General features: G+C 43.5%; 1 protein-coding gene across 1 annotated transcript in view; it reads left to right on the forward strand.

Annotated features, from left to right (window-relative positions):
* The window catches only part of CC2D2A (coiled-coil and C2 domain containing 2A), a 131,304-nt gene that overhangs the window by 59,891 nt on the left and 50,110 nt on the right, over positions 1-21,303 (forward strand). Inside the window, 6 exon segments of the mRNA XM_070372718.1 lie at positions 1,914-2,054; positions 2,176-2,332; positions 3,508-3,749; positions 5,684-5,861; positions 17,364-17,520; positions 20,589-20,736. Of these exon segments, the coding sequence (XP_070228819.1) occupies positions 1,914-2,054; positions 2,176-2,332; positions 3,508-3,749; positions 5,684-5,861; positions 17,364-17,520; positions 20,589-20,736 (1,023 nt within the window).

A 21,303-nucleotide genomic window follows, 5' to 3' on the forward strand; every position in this document is an offset into this window, starting at 1 on the left:
GTGACGGAGCAAGGACACACACATAGCTGATAGAACAATGTTGAGATAGTTTCAGGAGCACAGCAGAGGGACTCAGCCATGCATATACATGTGTCCATTCTTCAAACTCCCCTCCCGTCAAGGCTGCCATGTAACATTGAGCAGAATTCCCTGTGCTATACAGTAGGATCTTGCTGGTTATCCATTTTAAATATAACAGTGTGTGCATGTCCATCCCAAACACCCTAACTGTCCAAAACGAGTCTTATTCTAGTTCATGGCCTTCTAGCTTTTCTAAGGTCTTCCAAGAGTCCTCAGTCTTGACCACCCAATAACTAACCGGCTGTTATCTTCCACCATCTTCCTTTTCCATGATACCGACTGAATGACCTTCAGTCCTTTATCTGTGTGTCTGTCTCCTGAGCTGAACTATAAACTCCTTGAGGACAGAAAGTAAAAGTGTTAGTTACTTAGTCATGTCCAACTCTTTATGACCCTATGGACTGTAGCCCGCCAGGCTCCTCTGTCCATGGGATTCTCCAGACAAGAATACTGGAATGGGTTGCCGTTTCCTTCTTCAGGGGACCTTCCCGACCCAGGGATCGAACTTGGGTCTCCTGCATTGCAGGCAGATTCTATACCGTCTGAACCACCAGGGAAGCCCCTTGAGGACAGAGACATCTCCTCTATCTCCTACGCACTTCTGAATCCCCTGGAATGACATCAGGTGCTTGCTCAAGAGGAAAAAAAATTGAATTAATTAATCTACTAACTAATAGCATAATGAAGCACATTTGGGTTTTGGATTTGGCTATTATTTGTACAGGGGACAAAATTAGGCATTAAATAATTCCCAAATACACAAAGTATTATTTTCACTCAATAAGAATGAAAACATTTTCAAATGATGCCTCTACAAATCAAGCCAAACTTTGCTAATCTAGTCAGCACAGAAAACTCGCCAGGGCATGTAGTAACATTACTTCATCTCCTAAATGTAGAACTTGTGATTTGTACTAACACAGATAGACTTTAATATACCAGTTGTTAACTGGTTCAGCAACATACTTTCCTATTTACAATAATTTAGTTCTTGAGAACTATATTTACTGGGCCCTTTATTTTCACAACTTCAAAGCTGGCTTTTGTTTAAGACTGCACAGTATAAATGAGAATTTTAAATGGTTCAGTTCAGTTCAGTCACTCAGTCGTGTCCAACTCTTTGTGACCCCATGAACCACAGCACGCCAGGCCTCCCTGTCCATCACCAACTCCCGAAGTCCATCCAAATCCATGTCCATTGAGTCGATGATGCCATCCAACCATCTCATCCTCTGTTGTCCCCTTCTCCTTCTGCCCTCAATCTTTCCCTGCATCAGGGTCTTTTCCAATGAGTCAACTCTTCACATGAGGTGGCCAAAGTATTGGAGTTTCAGCTTCAACATCAGTCCTTCCAATCAATATTCAGGACTGATCTTCTTTAGGATGGACTGGTTGGATCTCCTTGCAGTCCAAGGGACTCTCAAGAGTCTTCTCCAACACCACAGTTCAAAAGCATCAATTCTTCAGCGCTCAGCTTTCTTTATAGTCCAACTCTCACGTCCATATGTGACCACTGGAAAAACCATAGCCTTGACTAGACAGACCTTTGTTGGCAAAGTAATGTCTCTGCTTTTTAATATGCTGTCTAGGTAATTTAGTCTTATTGAAGTCAGATTCTTCTAGAGAAAACAAAATTAAATAACCTCTCGAAACAGACCAGCATCCTACTGACTTCAAATTTGCATTTCATATTTCTGGTTTTCTAGTACATAAGAAATGTCATAGTTATGAAATTAATTATACAATCACTATAGTGTTATTAGTTTCTATTTTTAATTTGCAAACACACCCATATAACTTTTAAATACATATCCATATACTATATCTCCTAGGCAAACAAGAAAACTGCGTGATGCTGAACAAGAAAAAGATCGAACATTGCTTAAGACCATCATAAAAGTCTGGAAAGAGATGAAGTCCCTCCGAGAGTTCCAGAGGTTTACAAATACTCCCTTGAAACTTGTTTTGCGAAAGTAAGCTTTTTTCAAACATTGTTTTATTGGCTTATAGCATGCATAGAAAATGTATTTGCTGTTATTATTACTCTGTCACTTAATTTCAAGAAATACCTACGGTGTTATAAATTATTTTAAGGGAAAAAGTTGACCAGAAAGCCGACGAAGAAGCATATGAAGCAGAAATTCAGGCCGAGATAAATGAATTGCTGGAAGAGCACACAGAAGAGTACGAACAGAGGATGGAAGTGTACAGAGTCACACTGCAGCAGTGGAAAGCCTGGAAGAAAGCCCAGGTCTGTGAACAGCCTTAAACAGAGCTGCCATGGAGGACAGGGGGGCCTGGGAGGAGGCCGCTTGGGGCAGGAGGAGGGAAACTGGGCAGGCAGACTGGGGTCCCCTGCTTGCTATTCTCTGTCTCCTCCTGGCCCTCTTGCTCAGGAACAAAAGGATGAGAGGGTGAACTGGTTGATGCACTTGTCGAAAATGTGACCCGGCCAGCAGATACCAGAGCCAGCTTTTTCCAAAGACTGGTCTCTGTATCAGGCTGTGACTATCTGAGTGAGCAAATAAGTAAAACATAGTAATTGCTCATGAGTGTGTCAAGTGCTGTGCTAAGCCTTTTACACACCTTACACCAATGAATGTAGGGTATTGTGCTTCTGGGTTTCTGTCAGAAAATTGTGTGACTTTGTACACATGTCCCTGCAAAACTGAATCAGGAACAATAAGTAAAAATCAGGATGTGTAACAGGCATAAGTTCATCTACCTCAGTTCAACTGACTCACATTTCTTCTTTTTCATGGCTCAGTAATAGTCCATTGTATACATGTACCACATCTTTATCTATTCATCTGTTGATGGACATTTAGGTTGCTTTCATGTCCTGGCTATTGTAAACAGTGCTGCAGTGAACATTAGGGTACATGAGGGGTAGGAAGGAGGCCCAAGAGGAAGGGGATATATGGAGATACATATATATATATACTTACAATTGATTCACACTGTTATATATATATATATATATATACTTACAATTGTTATATATATATATACTTACAATGTAAGTATATATATATACTTACAATTGATTCACACTGTTAACCAAAACAAAATGGTAAAATGATTGCCCTCCAATTAAAAATAAAAATTAAAAAAAAGATCAGTGTGACCTGCAGGACCAGTTCTGCTCACAAGACTTACTTTAATTTCAAGATGTGTCCTTGGTCTTTAGAATTGATCACATTAATAACCAACTTTTTTAAGCTCTCTGTAGGGACCAGGCACTGTGATAAGTGCTTTCCAGGCGTGATCTCATTTCAACAGCTCTGGAAAAAAATCTCCTATGATTGTTCCCATTTTGTAGATGGGGGTGAAGCTGGGTTTACATCCCAGGGCTATCTGAAGACTGTGCTTTTCAAAGAAATTCCAAAATTTCTACTTAAGATAAGTTTGCCTCTTACCCAACAGAGGGCCAAAAAGAAGAAAAAGAAACAGGAAGCGGAAGAGCATCCCGCCGATGAGGAGAGGGAGGAGCCAGGTCCCGGGGAGGAGCCTGAGAAGCCTGCCCCTCCAGAGCCCGTGGACAGGGCGGTGATAGAGCAGCAGGTGAGGGAGAGAGCAGCCCAGAGCCGGAGGAGGCCGGGGGAGCCCACGCTGGTCCCGGAGTTGAGCCTGGCAGGGAGCGTGACGCCCAACGACCAGTGTCCCAGGTGAGCAGACGCTCTGACCGTGAATGAGGTTGACATGCGACGCACACACACATATGTGCACCATATGGAGTATACACCACCTGGCCGGCACGGAATGATTGGGAGGGTCCTGAACTCTCTGTAGCCATATGTTAGCTTGGACCGTATGCTGCTGCAGGCATTTGTCCAGACTTTGGTGATTTCCTATGGCTCACCCGCCCAGTATACCCCCACTGGCCCCAGGGGAGTTCACTCCCAGAAGCTGCCTGGAGGGAGTGCTCTGCACAGTGCCTGCCTGCGTGGCATCTGCTTTGCAGCCTTTATCTGTAACCTCAGTGTGTCCTTTGTCATCACTGCTAGCACATGCCCTCTCCTTGGCAAAGTGGATTCCTATCCACTGTACCACCAGGGACGTCCCCATGGTATGTCTTTTAAAGGGAAAATTTAGGTTTGATTTTGCAGTCTTTGATAATGAGTCCCATTTTGACCAAAAATGTATACCTCCGTCTGAGGTTTCTGAGTTTTCACTGGGTTTGGGGACTATAAACCAGGTTTCCCTGAGTCAGTGATTATAACCCACCCCCTTCACCAAGCCGTCAGGGGAGGGGGCTAGCAGAAGAAGGAGGCGTATCAGGTCTGTCACTGGCGTGAGGTTACTGGAAATAAGCCTTTTTAAAAATTCAGAGTCAAGTCTTTGGGGGTCTTGGATACTTCTTGAGATGGTGTCAACTGTTTTTTATAGGAAAAATAATTGAGCAATTTCACACCTAGGATGGGCCTACATTCAGTTCAGTTCAGTCACTCAGTCATGTCCGACTCTTTTCAGCCCCATGGACTGCAGCACAGCAGGCTTCCCTGTCCATCACCAACTCCCAGAAGCTTGCTCAAAACTCATGTCCATTGAGGCCTAAGTTATAGAGATGTAAAAAGTTAAACCTACTCTCCCAGTTTAATGAGTACAGGATTTCTATTTGGGATGATGAGAACATTCTAGAGAAGAATAATGGTGTCTGTCACATCACATTGCAGATGTACTTAAGGCCACAAAATGGCTTACTTAAATAATGTTAACGTGGTAAGTATTACGTTGTGTGTATACATATAACCATAATATTAAAAAAATAACACTCAAAAAACCCTGAGTATGTTTTGGATTTTTCTGCTCTCACCTTTTCGAATTCTTAACAGACTGAGTTACTATTGACTTAAGCAATAAGTGGCATTTGGAGTGGGCATCTCTACAAATAAAGACCGCTCTTGAAGGTGTTGACTTTTTTTTTTTTTTTTAACTTCCTGGCTATAAGAATGATATGCTTACTAGGATACCTCCTGTCTTCTACTGGGATTCAAACGACCTTTAAAAATAAGGAACCTTTCTTAGTTCCCTACAGCCAAAGAGCAATGACTCACCGTCGGAAACTATTAGGAAAAAGTTTGGATTTTGGAAAAGCTGAGTTGACCCCACTGCCACAATATGCTATGATTTTTTTTAGGATAAAACATCACATCCAAACATAAACCACTATTAGCCTTTATGGTCTGAATTCACTCCATTTGACAAATAATATGATTCTGTTTACTTAAACTGTTGGGATGCAAACGTAAGGCTTGCTTGGAAAAAAAATTTAAAGACTGTAGCACAACGATGCTTGGACCACAGTTCTAAATCACCTGTAGGCTTTCCAGTACCTCTTATTTCACATCACATGTATTGTTATATCGGATTTCCTTCCCATTTAGGTCACCACAGAACACTGAGCAGTTTCCTGTGCTATACAGTAGGTTGCAGGAAGGTGTCCCTGCAAGACCTGTGGCTGCCTTGGTTCAGTGAAGACTGAAGCAACTGGAGCATCACCTCCAGTGAATCTCACTCTGCTCAGCACCCTTGTGTCAGCCACTCCACTTACACTTAGTACACGAATATTGACCCACCCGTGGATGGTCTCACTCTGCAGGGTGGAGGTCATGCGAAGGGAGGACATCAAGAGACGCTCGCTGTTCCTAAAGGTGACCTTCAACAACAAGGAGGTGTCCAGGACAGAGAGCCGGCCGCTCGGGGCGGACTTCCGAGTTCACTTTGGACAGATTTTCAATTTGCAAATATTCAACTGGCCGGAGAGTTTAACGTTGCAGGTACCTTTTTAAAATTTTCTCTCCACTTTTTAAAATTCATTTTTATTGGACTATAGTTGCTTTATAATGTCGTGTTAGTTTCTACTGTACAGCAAAGTGAATCAGCTCTACATATATATGTATCCTCTCTTTTTCAGATTTCCTTCCCATTTAGGTCACCGCAGACCACTGAGTAGAGTTCCCTGTGCTTTACAGTAGGTTCTCATTAGCTGTCTGTTTTATTCATAGTAGCAATAGTATATGGGCTTCCCGGGTGGCTCAGTGGGTAAAGAACCCACCTGCCAAAGCAGGATACATAAGAGATGTGGGTTCGATCCCTGAGTTATGAAGATCTGCTGGAGGAGGGCATGGCAACCCATGCCAGTATTCTTGCCTGGAAAATCCCATGGACAGAGGAGCCTGGTGGGCTACGATCCATGGGATTGCAAAGAGTCAGACAACTGAAGTGACTGTAGTGTATATAAGTCAGTCCCAATCTCCCAATTTTTCCCACTCCATATTTTAATATAGTCACTGTCCTGAGAATTTTTGCTCATCACAGGTGCGAGATGGCTTTAAGTCGTCCATTGGTTACACGGGTGTCCTGATAGATTCTCAAAGGCAACAGAAGTTCGAGGCACGTCTTAAGGTCTTGGCGGAGAAGATCTGTTACCCTGCTTGGCTCCCAAAAAATGCTGGCAGAGTAACTGACCACGGTGCTCCAGTGTGTGTCTCAGGACAAGACGGGGGATAAGGGAGAGGGGGAGAGTAGAGAGATCTCTGGCTCATTCATCAGAGAACTTCAACCTCACGCCGAACCAAGATTCTGGCATAATATACCAGAGAAATCAATTTCTGTAATCACAGATCATTTTGATAGGGGTGGTGGTACAGGTGCTAGGATCCCCCCAAAATAAATCAAACTCCCCACTGGCCTAAAGGCCAGCGTTAGCAATCTATTTATTTGTGTCTGTTATCATTTTCTAAAGCTGGCATAACTAAGTACCACAAATCTGGTGATTTAAGACAAAAGATGTTTATTCTCTCAAAGTTCTGAAGATCCTGAAGTCTAAGGTCAAGGTGTCAGTAGGGCCGTGCTCTCTCTAGAAGCTCTAGAGAAGAACCTTTCCTGCCTCTGCAGCTCCTGGTGGCTCCAGGTGTTCCTTGGCTTGTGGCAGCATCACTCTAAACTATGCTTCCATCTCCACGTGGCCTTCTCACGTCTGTGTGTCCTTTTTTGTCTCTTACGAGGACACTCTTGTTGGATTTAGGACTCACCTTAATCCAGTATGAGCTCATCTGGATCTTTAACTATACCTGGAAAGACTATGTTTTTCAACTAAGGTCACATTCTGTGATCCCAAGTAGACATAAATTTTTACAGGACACTATTCAGCCCCCTGGGCTTCCCTAGTCGTCGTTCAGTGGAATCTACCTGCAGTGCATGAAACGCAGGTTCAATCCCTGGGTCAGGAAGATCCCCTGGAGGAGGAGATGGCAACCCACTCCAGTATTCTTGCCTAGGAAATCCCATGGACAGAGAAGCCTCATGAGCTACAGTCCATGTGGTTGCAAAAAGTAGGACACAATTTAGTGACTAAGCAACAGCGATGAAAAACAAGACAAATTCAACTCATTTCAATGTCTTAGGCTTGCTGATCTGGCAAAGCCTCTTATGTTGCTGACAGGTTCTGTTTCACGATACTAACAGGCACGTTAATTAGGCTTGCAAATACGTGGCACATGTACTGCTGTCTGCCATCTCCCACCCAGGCAGAAACCACTAGTCCTTATCCACCACTTGTGCAGAAATCTCTATCTTTTTTTTTTTAATTGGAGGATAATTTACAATGTTATGTTAGTTTCTGCTGTACATCAACGTGAGTCAGTTCTTTGTATACATATATCCCCTGCTTCTTGAGCCTTCCTCCCAGGCCCTCATCCCACCCATTTTCCTTATCACATAGCACCGGGCTGAGCCCCCTGTATTACACAGCATAGCTATCCCCCCAAGCTCTCTGTTTTACACATGGGAATATGTGTCTGTCGATGCTGCTCTCTCAATTTGTCCCTTCGTCCCACCCTGTCCTTCCCCCACTGTGTCCACAAGTCCCTTCTCTGCATCTGCGTCTCTATTCCTGCCCTGAAAATAGGTTCATCAGTAGCGTTTTTCTAGATTTTATATACATGTGTTAATATATACTATTAGTTTTTCTCTTTCTGACTTACTACTCTGTGCAACAGACTCTAGGTTCATCCACCTCACTACAACTGACTCAGAAATTTCTCGTTCTTATCCACCACCCTTGCCAGAAATGACAGCTAAGCATGCCTATTTTCCCCCTCTGAGCCTGGATATAACTTCAGACTCCTCCTCAACATAGTACTCCAGGCAGCCAATATTTCTTATTATAATTGACATTAAGTCCACAGATACAACTACAGCTGTGTAGTTATCAAAATATTTTAGTATTTCTCTACTGAATGATTGAGTACTGGTTATAGATACAATTAATTGAGAGAATATTGTATTTTGACTGTCTAGAAATAATATTGTACCATTTGGAAATTTTCCATATGATTGCAAGTTTTGAATAAGGGAAGGTTCAACAATTACTGGCAACTTCAGGAGGGTAAGAAAAGTCACCTTAAAAGCATCTGTTTATGCCAGTGCTATCAAATGCTTAACTTTAGAGGGTAATGTGCTTCAGAAAATGTTCCGAGACTCTCAGAATGATCATGTATCCCTTGATTCAACACCAAGCTCCAAATGTTTGTTGCTTGACTGTGGAGAGCCAACTGAGGGTCTGATGCTGAGCCAGGAGTTTAGTGGAACGTTGGAAGCTGTGTATAAAGAGCGATGTGCATGGCCCTGCCTGTGGGAGCTTTAAATCCAGCTGGGGGATGAGAGAGACAACTATTGGAGTGGCCCAGAAGTTCATTCAGGTTTCTCTATACGCTGTCACAAAAAACCCAAATGACCCTTTTGATCCACCCAATGCACAGAAATAACACTAAGCAGAGTACACGGGATATGGAAGGGAACAGTGTCGACTGTGATGTTTGATTTTTTTTTTGCATGTTTCAAACCATAGGACTCAGTGTTTCCTAGGCTGCCAGGGCAACCCTACAAAGCAGAGGATAAGGCCACCAACTCACCCGGAAAGCCCAGGAGGGAGGGGATGAGGCTGGGGACTCACAGAGGAAATGAGAGGAAGGAATTAATTAAAGCAACACTGCAGCCTTGAGGGCTTCCCAGACGGCGCTAGTGGTAAAGAATACTCCTGACAATGCAGGAGACATAAGAGACGTGGGTTCAGTCCCTGGATTGGAACGATCCCCTGGAAGAGGGCGTGGCAATCTACTCCAGTTATTCTTGCCTGGAGAATCCGCATGGACAGAGGAGCCTGGGGGGCTACAGTCCATGGGGTCACAAAGAGTCAGACATGACTGAAGTGACTTAGCACACACACAGCCTTGAAAGGAGGGATTGGCAGGACTTGATGATGGCTTCGTTTGTTGTTGTTCCTTAGGGTTAGCGTTGAGTCCGACACTCTGCGACCCCGTGGACTGTAACCCACCAGGCTCCTTTGTCCATGGGGTTTTTCAGGCAAGAATACTTGAGTGGGTTGCCATTTCCTTCTCTAGGAGATCTTCCTAGACCAGGGATTGAACCCGCATTTCCTGCATTGACAGGCAGATTCTTTACCACTGAGCCACCTGGGAAGCCTGTGATGGTTTGACTAGAGAGAGTAAAAAGAGCCTCAGAGTTGGCCCCAAGTGAAGGGTGAGATGGGACTTCACAGGATGGAAGCTGAAATGGGACCAGAGTCCTTCCAGAAAGGTCTCAAAACTTCAGGATTCTGAAGTCTTTCCAAAATAAATGCTTGTTGTTGTTCAGCCACTCAGTCGTGTCCCACTCTCTGCAACTCCATGGACTTGGTCTTTCACAAAAATGAAGTTTGACTTAGAAATAGAGAAAGCTTAGTGATAATGACCTTCACTCCTTTTCCTTTATCATGCACACCTGTCATGCCACCCCATACTCATCAACCTGACTCCCCCAAACTAACAACAGCTGTGTAATATTGTTGGGTGGCTTTTACACATCTTAGTGTTATTGTTTTTTTCCTTATGAATCAGTCCTGTTGAGCTTTTATATTCCTGGCACGTGGACTGAGATAGGGAACTTTCCTTTTAACCCAGCTGGAAGTCACTTGACTCTCCCTTCCAGAGTCCCTCCTGGTTTCTCTGGCTTTTCTGATAGAACCGCACTCTCTGGGTGGAGACACCAGTCCTGTTTGGAGATGTGTCCTGGATGACCCTCCTTCATCTTCCTGGGACAAGGGGGAGAGAGAATGAAATGCCCAGAGGAGGCTTCCTCCCAGAAGCTCAGCAGGGAAGGGATCGGGGGTTGACAGGGGACCATGGTTTACTTTAGGGTGTGGTTGATTGGAGCACGTTTGTCAGCTGTGGGAAAAGTGGCCAGCACAGAAAAGATTGATGACTTGGAAAATAAAAGGGAAAACTGGAAGGAGAGGGTGGGAAAGGGAAAGAGGGTGGGAGTGTTGAGAGATGATGGGATGGGATACTCCATCCATCAACCACAAGTGCTCCAGTCAACAACACCCTAAAGTACACCACGTCCTGTCAACCCCCGACTCCTTCTCTGCTGAGCTTCTGGGAGGAAGCGTCCTCTGGGTATCTTCATTCTTTCTCCCCCTCGTCCTGGGGAGACGGAGGAGGGCCATCCAGGACACATCTCCAAATAGGACCGGTGTCCCCACCCCGAGAGTATGGTTCTAACAGAAAAGCCAGAGAAACCAGGAAACTCATGAACCTGTAGTATCCCATAGGTTCATGAGAGGTGAATCAAGACAGAATAGCAGGACTTTCCTGGTGGCCCAGTGGTTACGATTTTGCCTTCCAGTGCAGGGGCTGGGGGTTCAAACCCTGGTCGGGGGCTAAGATCCCACATGCCTTGCATCCAAAAAAAAAAAAAAAAAACCCAGAAAACAGAAGCAAGATTGTAACAAATTCAAAAATGATCCACATCAAAAACACTCTTTCAACAAAAAATACAGAATAGGAAAGTCCTTTGAGTTGGGAGTGATGACACAGAGGAGGGCGGGCCTCGGTCACCCAGAGTCTTCTCAGGGAGGGAGGGGAGTCTCTGGGCGCAGGAGTAAACAGTGTCTGATCCAACACTGAGGGGAAGTGGGGACATCAGCCACGGCGCCACTGGGGCTGAGATCGCAGGGCGGCCCCCTGAACCAAATCCGCTGCTACCACACCTGCAGGATAAGCCGTGCCGTGCTTTGCTTTGCTTAGGTTTTAAGATCAGAGAATCACGACTTAAGACCGTGCAATATAAACCACTTCACGATGGACTCTTCTTTTGTCTGGCTTAATGCCCCTACATTTTTCTAAGATTTGGCTTATCGACACTATCCTGAGCACTGCTGTTAGTAGGTAAATTTGCACCAGAATGTTGGCTTAAAGCAAACCTCATTCCAAATGCAGCAGAAGTTAATAATAACCTCACAGAGTCCCAGTTTGGTAGCAGTTGATCTAATTGCTATTCTGAATTCACTGCTGCCTTTTTTTTTTTTAATACAACAGGAATTTTTGAACCATTGAACATAAATCAAATTATATTCCCTGTCTTATTTCTTCATTAACATTTCACCTTCAAACAGACACATACACTCATTTTGCTTAGAGCAGTGCTTCTCAGTGAAGATAACTTTGTACCCCCGGGGGCCATCCGGCAATGTCTGGTGACATTTTAATCATTACAGGTGGTGAGGAGCTGCTGGCACCTCTAGTAGGTAGAAGCCAGCGATGCTGGTGAACACTGCAACACGCAGGATGACACATCATAGCAAAGGGCTGTTCAGCCCCGAAGTTAGGCATGCTGAAGCTGAGAGCCCCAGACTTAGAAAGAACACACGATTTCAACTTAATTATACAGAAAGCGGTCTATAAATATTTATAAAGCCCAGTGACTCAATGGACATGAGTTTGAGCAAGCTCTAGGAGTTGGTGATGGACAGGGAGGCCAGGTGTGCTGGCGTACATGGGGTCGCAAAGAATCGGACACGACTGAACGACTGAACTGAACTGAACTGATGAAGGCCAAGGTTCCACTCTTTGACTTTTAAAAAGAGCATTCTATTCTAGCATTAAATAGAGCTGCGATTTAAAAAATTAGGCAGTCTTGAAAAGACAGATCTTACATATTCAAGTTTAATGTAAATAAAAGAAATTCTTATTTTACAAAGCTTTTGTTGTTGTTGTTTAGTCACTAAGTTTTATCTGACTCTTTTGAGACCCCAGGGACTGTAGCCTGCCTAGTTCCTCTGTCCATGGAATTCTCCAGGCAAGAATACTGGAGTGAGTAGCCATTCCATTTTCCAGGGGATCTTCCTGACCCAGAGATCCAACCCGGATCTCCAGCATTGCAGGTAGATTTGTTACTGTCAGAGCAACCAGGGAAGCCCAAGAGTAGTTAGAGATACAAAGTCAGGAAAGGTTTAACTAAATGCTTAATACTGCATTTATGTCACCTTCTGAAGCATTTTACCAGCATAAATGGTATTTTCTGACTGTTGGTATGGTTTCTATTCCCTTAACTTGAAGTAATATCAAAGTTTTATTAGTCCCTCATGTTTTTAAGCATTTGAGACAATGTAGTTTGCTTTTTCAGAGAAGGCAATGGCACCCCACTCCAGTACTCTTGCCTGGAAAATCCCATGGATGGAGGAGCCTGGTGGGCTGCCGTCCATGGGGTCGCTGAGTCGGACACGACTGAGCGACTTCACTTTTACTTTTCACTTTCATGTATTGGAGAAGGAAATGGCAACCCACTCCAGTGTTCTTGCCTGGAGAATCCCAGGGACGGGGGAGCCTGATGGGCTGCCGTCTATGGGGTCGCATGGAGTCGGACACGACTGAAGTGACTTAGCAGCAGCAGCAGCAGCAGTTTGCTTTTTACCTCCTTATTTTTGGGTACCCAGAAATATAGATGATTTAACTCTAAATATGGAATATGCCCTAACATTCCTATAGGTTCTCAGAAGCTAAATGTCTTCCTTGAAAAAAACTAGGGTGTCTTGAAAAGACATTCTTACAAGTTAAAATTTAATTTAAATAAAAGAAATGACTATTTTATAAAAGTGAATAAAAGCAACTGGCCAACAGGATTTAATGAGATATTTGGGAAATGTAATCATGTTTATGAAAGACCTTTGTAAACTGCAAAGTATTAGAAAAATGTACATGCTTGTTGCCAACTGTATGCCCAGATGAAGAAGAAATGGCATTTATACAGAAGGAAAGAGGTTTTTCATCCATCTCAGCTAAGCTGCACCACTGCCTTCCTGCTGAACTTTGGGTAACATCCTCATTTTACAATGAGAGCAAAAGTGGGGGAATGTCACGCCCAAGATCAAGTTGCAGTGTCAGGGTTCAGATCCAGACCAATCGGACCACAAGGCTGCCCCATCCTGTCCACCACACCGCCCTCTGCAGGCAGTGGGAGGAGCTGACCGTCCACTGGGCAACTCCCAAGTCTACCGGCAGTTCAGAGAAGGGAACAATTCCATCCCATGTATTTGTCCTCTAACACCTCACTTCCAGTGAGAGTTAACGTGGTCCTTTCTAAAGATATCAATTCACAGAGGAGAGGTACTGAGCAATCAAAGGGAAATCAAACAAGGTCCCTACCCTCAGGAATCTCACTCTTCAGTGAGACAAATGATAAACAAGGAATTTTATCATTTCTTGGGGATAAGCAGTCCTACAGGGAAAGCCCAGGGATTGGTGGGGGCATTCAAGTAAGTGTGGGTGAGCATGTGACAACCTCGTGCAGTGCTCACGCAGGGTCCGAGGGAGTTCGAACATCCTCACAAAGTGGACAGTGCACCCTCCCCTGGCCAGGAGAGCCAGTCCTTGAGAATGTGAGAAACCAGAGAGTTGGAGACAGGAAGAGCTCAGTGATCTTTTAATCACAACTGCCCGTGCTAAAGGCTGTGCTTTAACCTTTTGTTACTGTTGTGTTGTTGTTTAGTCACTAAGTTGTGTCCCACTGGTTTTCGACACCACGGACTGTAGCACGCCAGGCTCCTCTGTCCATGGGGTTTCCCAGGCAAGAACCCTGGACTGGGTTGCCATTTCCTTCTCCAGGGCATCTTTCCAACCCACGAATTGAACCCATGTCTCCTGCCTTAGCAGGTCATATCTTTAACACTGAGCCACCCGGGGAAACCCAACCTTTGGTTTTAGCCATTGTTTATACAGCATTTCCATGTTTTGTGGCTCTTTCATTTAGGTTTTTAATTCTCTTTCAATCATTATTTCTCACCAATCTGTCTAAGGTAATTATATTTACTTTATAAATCATGGATTATAGTTATGGCTTTAAAAGATTTCTTAACTTTTATTCACCTTTCTGATTTTCCTTGACCCGAGAGGAAAGCATAACAAAAAGTGAATGCATCCTGAAGTGAGAGAGTGGTAGATTCACATCCCAGCTTTGTGACTCACGAGATGAAGGACCAGGAGAAATTTCTCCCCTCCGCTGAGCCCCACATCCATCATCTAGGATTGCAGGGTCTGATATCTTGCTCAATCTTTACCAGAAACCATCCTTTATAGGACTGTGGTTAAAATTAAGCACGGTATCAGACCTAAAGCTCTTAGTGGCTTCACACAAAGAAAGGCCTGTCTGGGTGAATAAAAATTCAAGAAGTACAAAAAGAATTTTAAAGAAAGAAAAATGCGCCATTCTCTCTGGCTGGAACTTTATGCCAGAGAGTCCATAACTTAGCAGATCAAACCAAGGTCTCTTGTGCAGTAAGCAACAACCTGTTCCATGTTCTTTATAGTCTGTGATATTATAAAACTGCAGGCTCTTATGAGAAGCTGGGATAAGCCAAAACTTATGGAACTTTCTTTTTCTATTAGAGTTCTAAACCAATAAAAGTATAGAGAAAATCTGTAAAAAAAGATACAAAAAGAGAGGGATCATTTATAAATTAATAGAGGCTTGAGCGACATACCAATCAACTGCCGTGTATGAAATCATTGTCATCCTGATTCAAAATATTATAGTAATTTTTTGAGATTCTGAAGGGCATTTGAAACTTACTGATATTTGGCATTACTCAGGAATTGCTGTGATAACTCTATGGTAATTATGCCTTTTTATATCCTCTTTTAGAGATATATATTGAAATATTTACAGATGAAATGATGTCTAAGCTCAGAATACTAATGAAGAGGCAAATAGTTGAGAAGATAGATAAAACCAGATTGACAATAACTTAATGGTAATTGAAGCTAGGTAGGTGATGGGTTCATGGTATATTATTCTTCTGATATTACATATATTTGAAACTTTCTTTAAAAGATCTTTTTAATATAGATCACAATATCAGCAAGATATTTAAAAATATCACCTGTCTACTAATAAAGATGAAGTTGGAGAGTGTGGCTTAAATGTGCAACTCATGCGCTCCCTGCTGAGCCCTTGAATCAAGCAGGGGTAAGCCCTGAACAGTCACAGGTCTCTTGGTGGGCCCAGCCTGTTAGAATAACTCACAGTGGTACTCAGTCTGGGGTCTTGAGTTCAGTTCCTATGGAGCCTCTGCCTTTGTCTTTGTCCCAGGAGCCCCTCCAAACTCAATCAGCCAGGTTGCAAATGTGAGCTGGTGAATACCAGGCAGATGAGGCCTGGATAGCAGGCCACACGAATCCATCCTTCTCATCCTTAGAAAAGAATCCACAGCACAACACGTGCTGTGTTGAGGGAGGATGGACAGAGAGGCTCCATAGTGTCATCTTTGCACATTCAGGTGGTGAGTGGAAAGATAATCAGAGGGGGATCGATTACATCAGAAGAGAAATAGAAACAGTTCATCGAGAGATGAATGGATAAAGGAGTTGTGGTACATACATGCAATGGAATATTACTCAGCCATAAAAAGGAACGAAACTGAGCCAGTTCCAGTGAGGTGGATAAACCTAGAGCCTGTTATCCAGAGTGCAGTAAGTCAGAAAGAGAAAAACAAATATTATATATTAGCGTATACATCCATATACACGTATGGAATCTAGAAAAATGGTACTGAGGAACCTATTTGCATGGCAGGAATAGAGATAAGATGTAGAGAATGGGCTTTTGGACACAGTACAGGGGAGGGGAGAGTGGAACGAACTGAGAGTGCAGCATTGATGTATATACACCATCACGTGTAAAGCAGAGAGCTAGTGGGGAGCTGCTGTACAGCACAGGGGACTCAGCTCAGGGCTCCGTGATGACTGAGAGTGGCAGGAAGGGGGTAGGTGTAAGGGAGGTTCAAGAGGCTGGGGACATATGTATACCTTTGGCTGATTCATATGGATGTATGGCAGAAACCAACATGACACTGTAAACCAATTATCCTCCAATTAAAAATAAATTTAAAAATAAAAAAGAGGGAGGAGATAATATGTATACTTAGAGCTGATTCACATCGTTGTACAGCAGAAACTAACACAGCATTATAAAGCAATTATCCTCCAATTAAAAATAAAAAGATAGAAATGCTTCATTAGTAGAAATAAAAGAGCAAGATCTGCATTTTAGAAAAATATGTACCAGCCAGAGAGGCTTCATGGAGAGAGACAATGGAACATGGAAGGAAGGCAGCAGAACTGAGAAATATTTTATCTTTTTCCCACAAAAGTGAAATGACCCAGGAATACAGGGGAAGCTTGATCACACGGAGCAGAGGGTCCGACTGAGACCATATTGTATATTTGTAATCTGTGGATGCCCTGGCAATGGGGTCTTCATCTCACGGTGATGGGAGGATGATGAGACATACCACAGTAATTAGCATCAGAACTATAGATGGTCCCATTGACCCCATTTTGGGAGAAAAGGTCTGTGAAGGAGATGGATAGCGCTCAGCAACTAACAAAAATAATGAAGATCCTAAAGGAAAGACTGATTTACCAAGAATAGATTTTATATTAATAATACAGATAATACTTTTCTATTACCAATAATAGGTTTGACCCAATACCCCAGAGTACTTCAGGGCATAATGCTTTTGCTACTGACTCTGAAGTTGGTGCAGATAATAAACCATCTGGTGGCTTGTCCAAATTATCTCACCTTTCTACCTGATGCTGTTGCTCTCTGAAATAACTGGAACCAGGAAAAAGAGGAAGCCTGTTCTCCAAAACTAATGCATATTAGTTTGAAATAGAAATATTTGCAGTACCCTGGTACTTTGTAATCAACCTCTCTACCACAGATGATTGGGCCAGGCAAGAAGACAGGATGCTGATAACTTGTCAAATAGGGTATGATCTGGTCTCTATGGGGGCCAGGGCAGCACGACTCAACCCTCCACTCTGACTTGGATGCTCTGGACTAGAACAGTGAACAGCACAGACAAAGGGACTGATTATCTGGGAGTGAGCACCCTCTGTTGCTGTTTTTATTTGGCTCTTTCTCTTCCTCAATTTCAGGTCTATGAGACAGTTGGACACAGTGGTACCACCTTGCTGGCGGAAGTGTTTCTGCCTATTCCTGAAACCACTGTTGTCAGTGGAAGGGCTCCCATTGAAGAAGTGGAGTTTAGCAGTAACCAGCATGTGACCCTGGACCACGAGGGAGTCGGAAGCGGTACGGAAGGCCTCAGTGGCTCACAGAATCACTGTCAGATTTGAATATCTTTTTCTTGTCCCTTATCAGACAACCAGACAATTACAACATTGCTATCAGAAATTCAGATGAAAGCAATAATCACATACGATTTTTTGCAAAGTAATTTTTACACACTATGGGCGGCCAGTAAATTCATGTAACTGTACAAGTATGGCCACGTGCATTAAGGGCATTTAGATTGCCTTTGACACCTTAATTCAACTTCTAGGAATCTTTCCTGAAAAAATAATTCAAAATGAAGATAGAAATTTTGTGCATTAAAAAAAAAAAAGTACATCATAGTGTTATCTGTATGGTGGAAAAGTTTGAAAGAAAATAACTGTAATGGGGATATTATTAAATACTATTCTCTCATTTTCTCATGGACTTTCTCACTCTGTCAACTATGTTTTTTTAACCTCTCTTTAATGTACTTGACATCTCTTTCTTTCACTTCTATATTCTGTGTAATCTCTTTAAATCAGTCTTCTAAGCCATGAATTCACTTTTTGGCTGTGTCTAGTCATTGAAATTCATCACTGAGTTCCTCATTTCAACGATTGTATTTTTCCCCTTCCTATTTAGCTTTTTTCACAATCAGTTCTGACAGCCTTTTGTCATTTTCTGACACTCTCAGTCATTTATTTCATTCATTGTGCATGTTAGCCTCTCAGTAGTGTCCAACTCTTTGTGACCCCGTGGACTGTAACCTGCCAGGCTCCTCTGTCCATAGAATTCTCCAGGCGAGAATATTTTTCAGTATTCTGTATCTGGCATTCCAACACCTTTCTGCTTATCGGTCTGATTCTGTTTCCTCGCATGCCTGCTGACTTTTTGTTGTGAGTGCATATCTGGATGCAAGAATCCCTTGAGTCTGAAATCCGATCACCAGTCAAAAAGTCTGGAGATCTAAGCTTTTAGTTCCAACTCTGTTACTGACAAACTGTGTGACCCTCGTAATCACGTAACCTCTTTGACTATCATCTTCCTCTTTCATAAGAGGGGTCTAATAATACCTCCCTTAAATGTCTTATGGGGTTATTCTGAAGATCAAGATGCAGTGTTCAGTATGAAGGAAAGATTTTTTTTTAAGTCATAAAGTAAAATAAGTACACTTTATTTAATTGTTTTTATCTTGGCTGCTCTGGGTCTTCATCACAACATTCCAGCTCTTCATTGTGACACACAGGCTTAGTTGCCCTGTGGCATGTGGGATCTTAGTTCCAGGACCAGGGGTCAAACCCGTGTCCCCTGCATTGGAAGGCAGATTCTTAACCACTGGACCACCAGGGAAGCCCTTGAAGGAAAGCTCTTTAGAAAACACAAAGGGGCTATTATAGGGTTACCAGTGGTGTTGTTTTGTGTTAATATCAATAATATTAACTTGGACTCCAGAACAAGAAGTTCCTATGAAAGTGAAAAAGTCAAAGTCACTCAGTTGTGTTCAGCTGTTTGCAACCCCATGGACTATACAGTCCACGGAATTCTCCAGGCCAGCATACCAGAGTGGGTAGCCTTTCCCTTCTCCAGGGGATCTTCCCAACCCAGGGATCGAACCCTGGTCTCCTGCATTGCTGGCGGATTCTTTACCAGCTGAGCCACCAGGAAAGCCTATGTTTCATGCTTAAAAATCTTCTTCTTTTACATGATCAATGTCCTGTCCAGAGACGTTTTGTCATTAATGTCAAATCAGTGGGAGCCCCGTCAGTGAGGCCTTCAAGTTTCTAGCGTAGCTGAGCGACAGCGTCTGTGGACTGGTCAGTGCCTGCCAGGTCTGAGGCTTTGCAGGTTTTTCCTCACTTGACATGCTGCTTCTCATTCCAGGCACGCTCTCACCTGAGGGCCTTTGCATTGTTCCTTCTGCGAAGAAGGCTCTTTCCCAAGATACCTATATGCCTCCCTTCCACTTTCTTCAGGCCTTTCATTATTCAGAAGGGACCTCTCATGGAGCCTTCCCTTGCCACTTAACATTGGAAAGTTCAACCCCTGCCTCCTCCTCAAACATATATTTTCTAACACTTTTTTTTTTTTTTCTCTTTTGCACTTTCTACTCTCTAACATGGGGTTTCCCTGGTGGCTCAGTGGTAAAAAATCTGCCTGCAGTGCCGGAGATGTGGGTTGGATCCCTGGGTGAGGAAGATCCCCTGGAGAAGGAAATGGCAACCCACTCTTGCCTGGAGAATCCCATGGACAGGGGAGCCTGATGGGCCTGATGGGCTACAGTCCATGGGGTCGCAAAGGTGATCACAACTTAGTAACTAAATCACCACCACCACTCTCTAACATGCTAGCCTCATCTCTTTATTTATCACATCTATAATCTGTCTTTCCTACTTGAATGTAAATTCTGTGAGGTCACAGATTCCTATCAGTTTTCTTTACTACTGTCTTGGTGACTAGAGTAGTGCCTGGCATGAAGTAGGGGCTCAAATAGGTATCTACTAAATGAATGAAGGATGTCTTCACAGTAATCCTTAAAAGGGGGTGCTATTATTATTATTATAGTATGGGCTTCCCTGATAGCTCAGATGGTAAAGAATCCACCTGCAACACAGGAGACCCCAGTTCACTTCCTGGGTCGGGGAGATATGCTGGTAAAGGGAAGGGCTATCCACTCCAGTATTCTGGGCCTGGAGAATTCCATGGACTGCATACTCCATGGGGGTCACAAAGAGCAGGACACAACTGAGCAACTTTCACTTTTATTATTATTATCTCCATTTTATACATAGCGAAACTGAGGTTCAGAGAAGTTAAGCAGTTTGTCCATGGTCACACAGCTGTTAAGTGGCAGAATATATATGCAGTTGGTCCCAGTGCAGAGTGCATCACTCCTCATAATGCTACACTCTGCTATCAGAGATGCAGCCGAGGGGCCCACTGTGTCACCCCCTGAAGCTCCACGTTGTTGATCTGAATGATGTGTTCCATCCCCCTACCCCCACCCATTCTGTTCCATTTGTCTGCCCTCTGCTTTGCCTTCTCACTAGCACGGGGCTCACTCCCTCTTTCTAAACAGCATCCTTTTTCATCTGCTGCTTCCTCAGGAGTGCCCTTCTCATTTGAAGCTGACGGTGGTAATCAACTGATTCTAATGACCTCAGGGAAAGTGTCCAACAGCGTGGCATGGGCCATTGGAGAAAATGGGATTCCTTTAATTCCTCCGTTGTCGCAGCAGAATATTGGATTCAGAAGGTAACGTGTGGCTAGAACAGCTGATAAGCGAGGACAGCATTGGCGTCAGCGCGATTCAGGGGGGAAAAGGCTTGCAGTCTCACAGTCTTTCCTTTTATTGTCACGTGCCAGTATTTTCAGGGGTTTTTTTGTGTGTGTTCTTATGATAAAAACTAAAATGTTAATACCCTAACAAATATTGGATGTTTGTCAGCATCAGGCACCAGTAAGCCTGTGAAATATTCTTTTCGCAGTTTTGCAGATGGGAAAAGTACATGGTACGTGTTGTTGTTGTTCAGTCTGTCAGTCGAGGCCCACTCTTTGTGACCCCATGGACTACAGCTCACCAGGCTCCCCTGTCCTCCACGATCTCCAGGAGCTTGCTCAAATTTGTGTCCATTGGGTTGGTGATGCCATCCAACCATCTCATCCTCTGCCACCCTTTTCTCCTCCTGCCTTCAATCTTTCTGAGCATCAGGATCTTTTCCAATGAGTCAGCCCTTTGCATCAGGTGGCCAAAGTATTGGAGCTTCAGCATCAGTCTTTCCAATGAACATTGGCATGGCATATAGTTGTATCTATTTGGCC

This window comes from Bos mutus, chromosome 6, assembly GCF_027580195.1.
Source record: "Bos mutus isolate GX-2022 chromosome 6, NWIPB_WYAK_1.1, whole genome shotgun sequence".
In the NCBI taxonomy this organism is placed as follows: Eukaryota; Metazoa; Chordata; class Mammalia; order Artiodactyla; family Bovidae; genus Bos; species Bos mutus.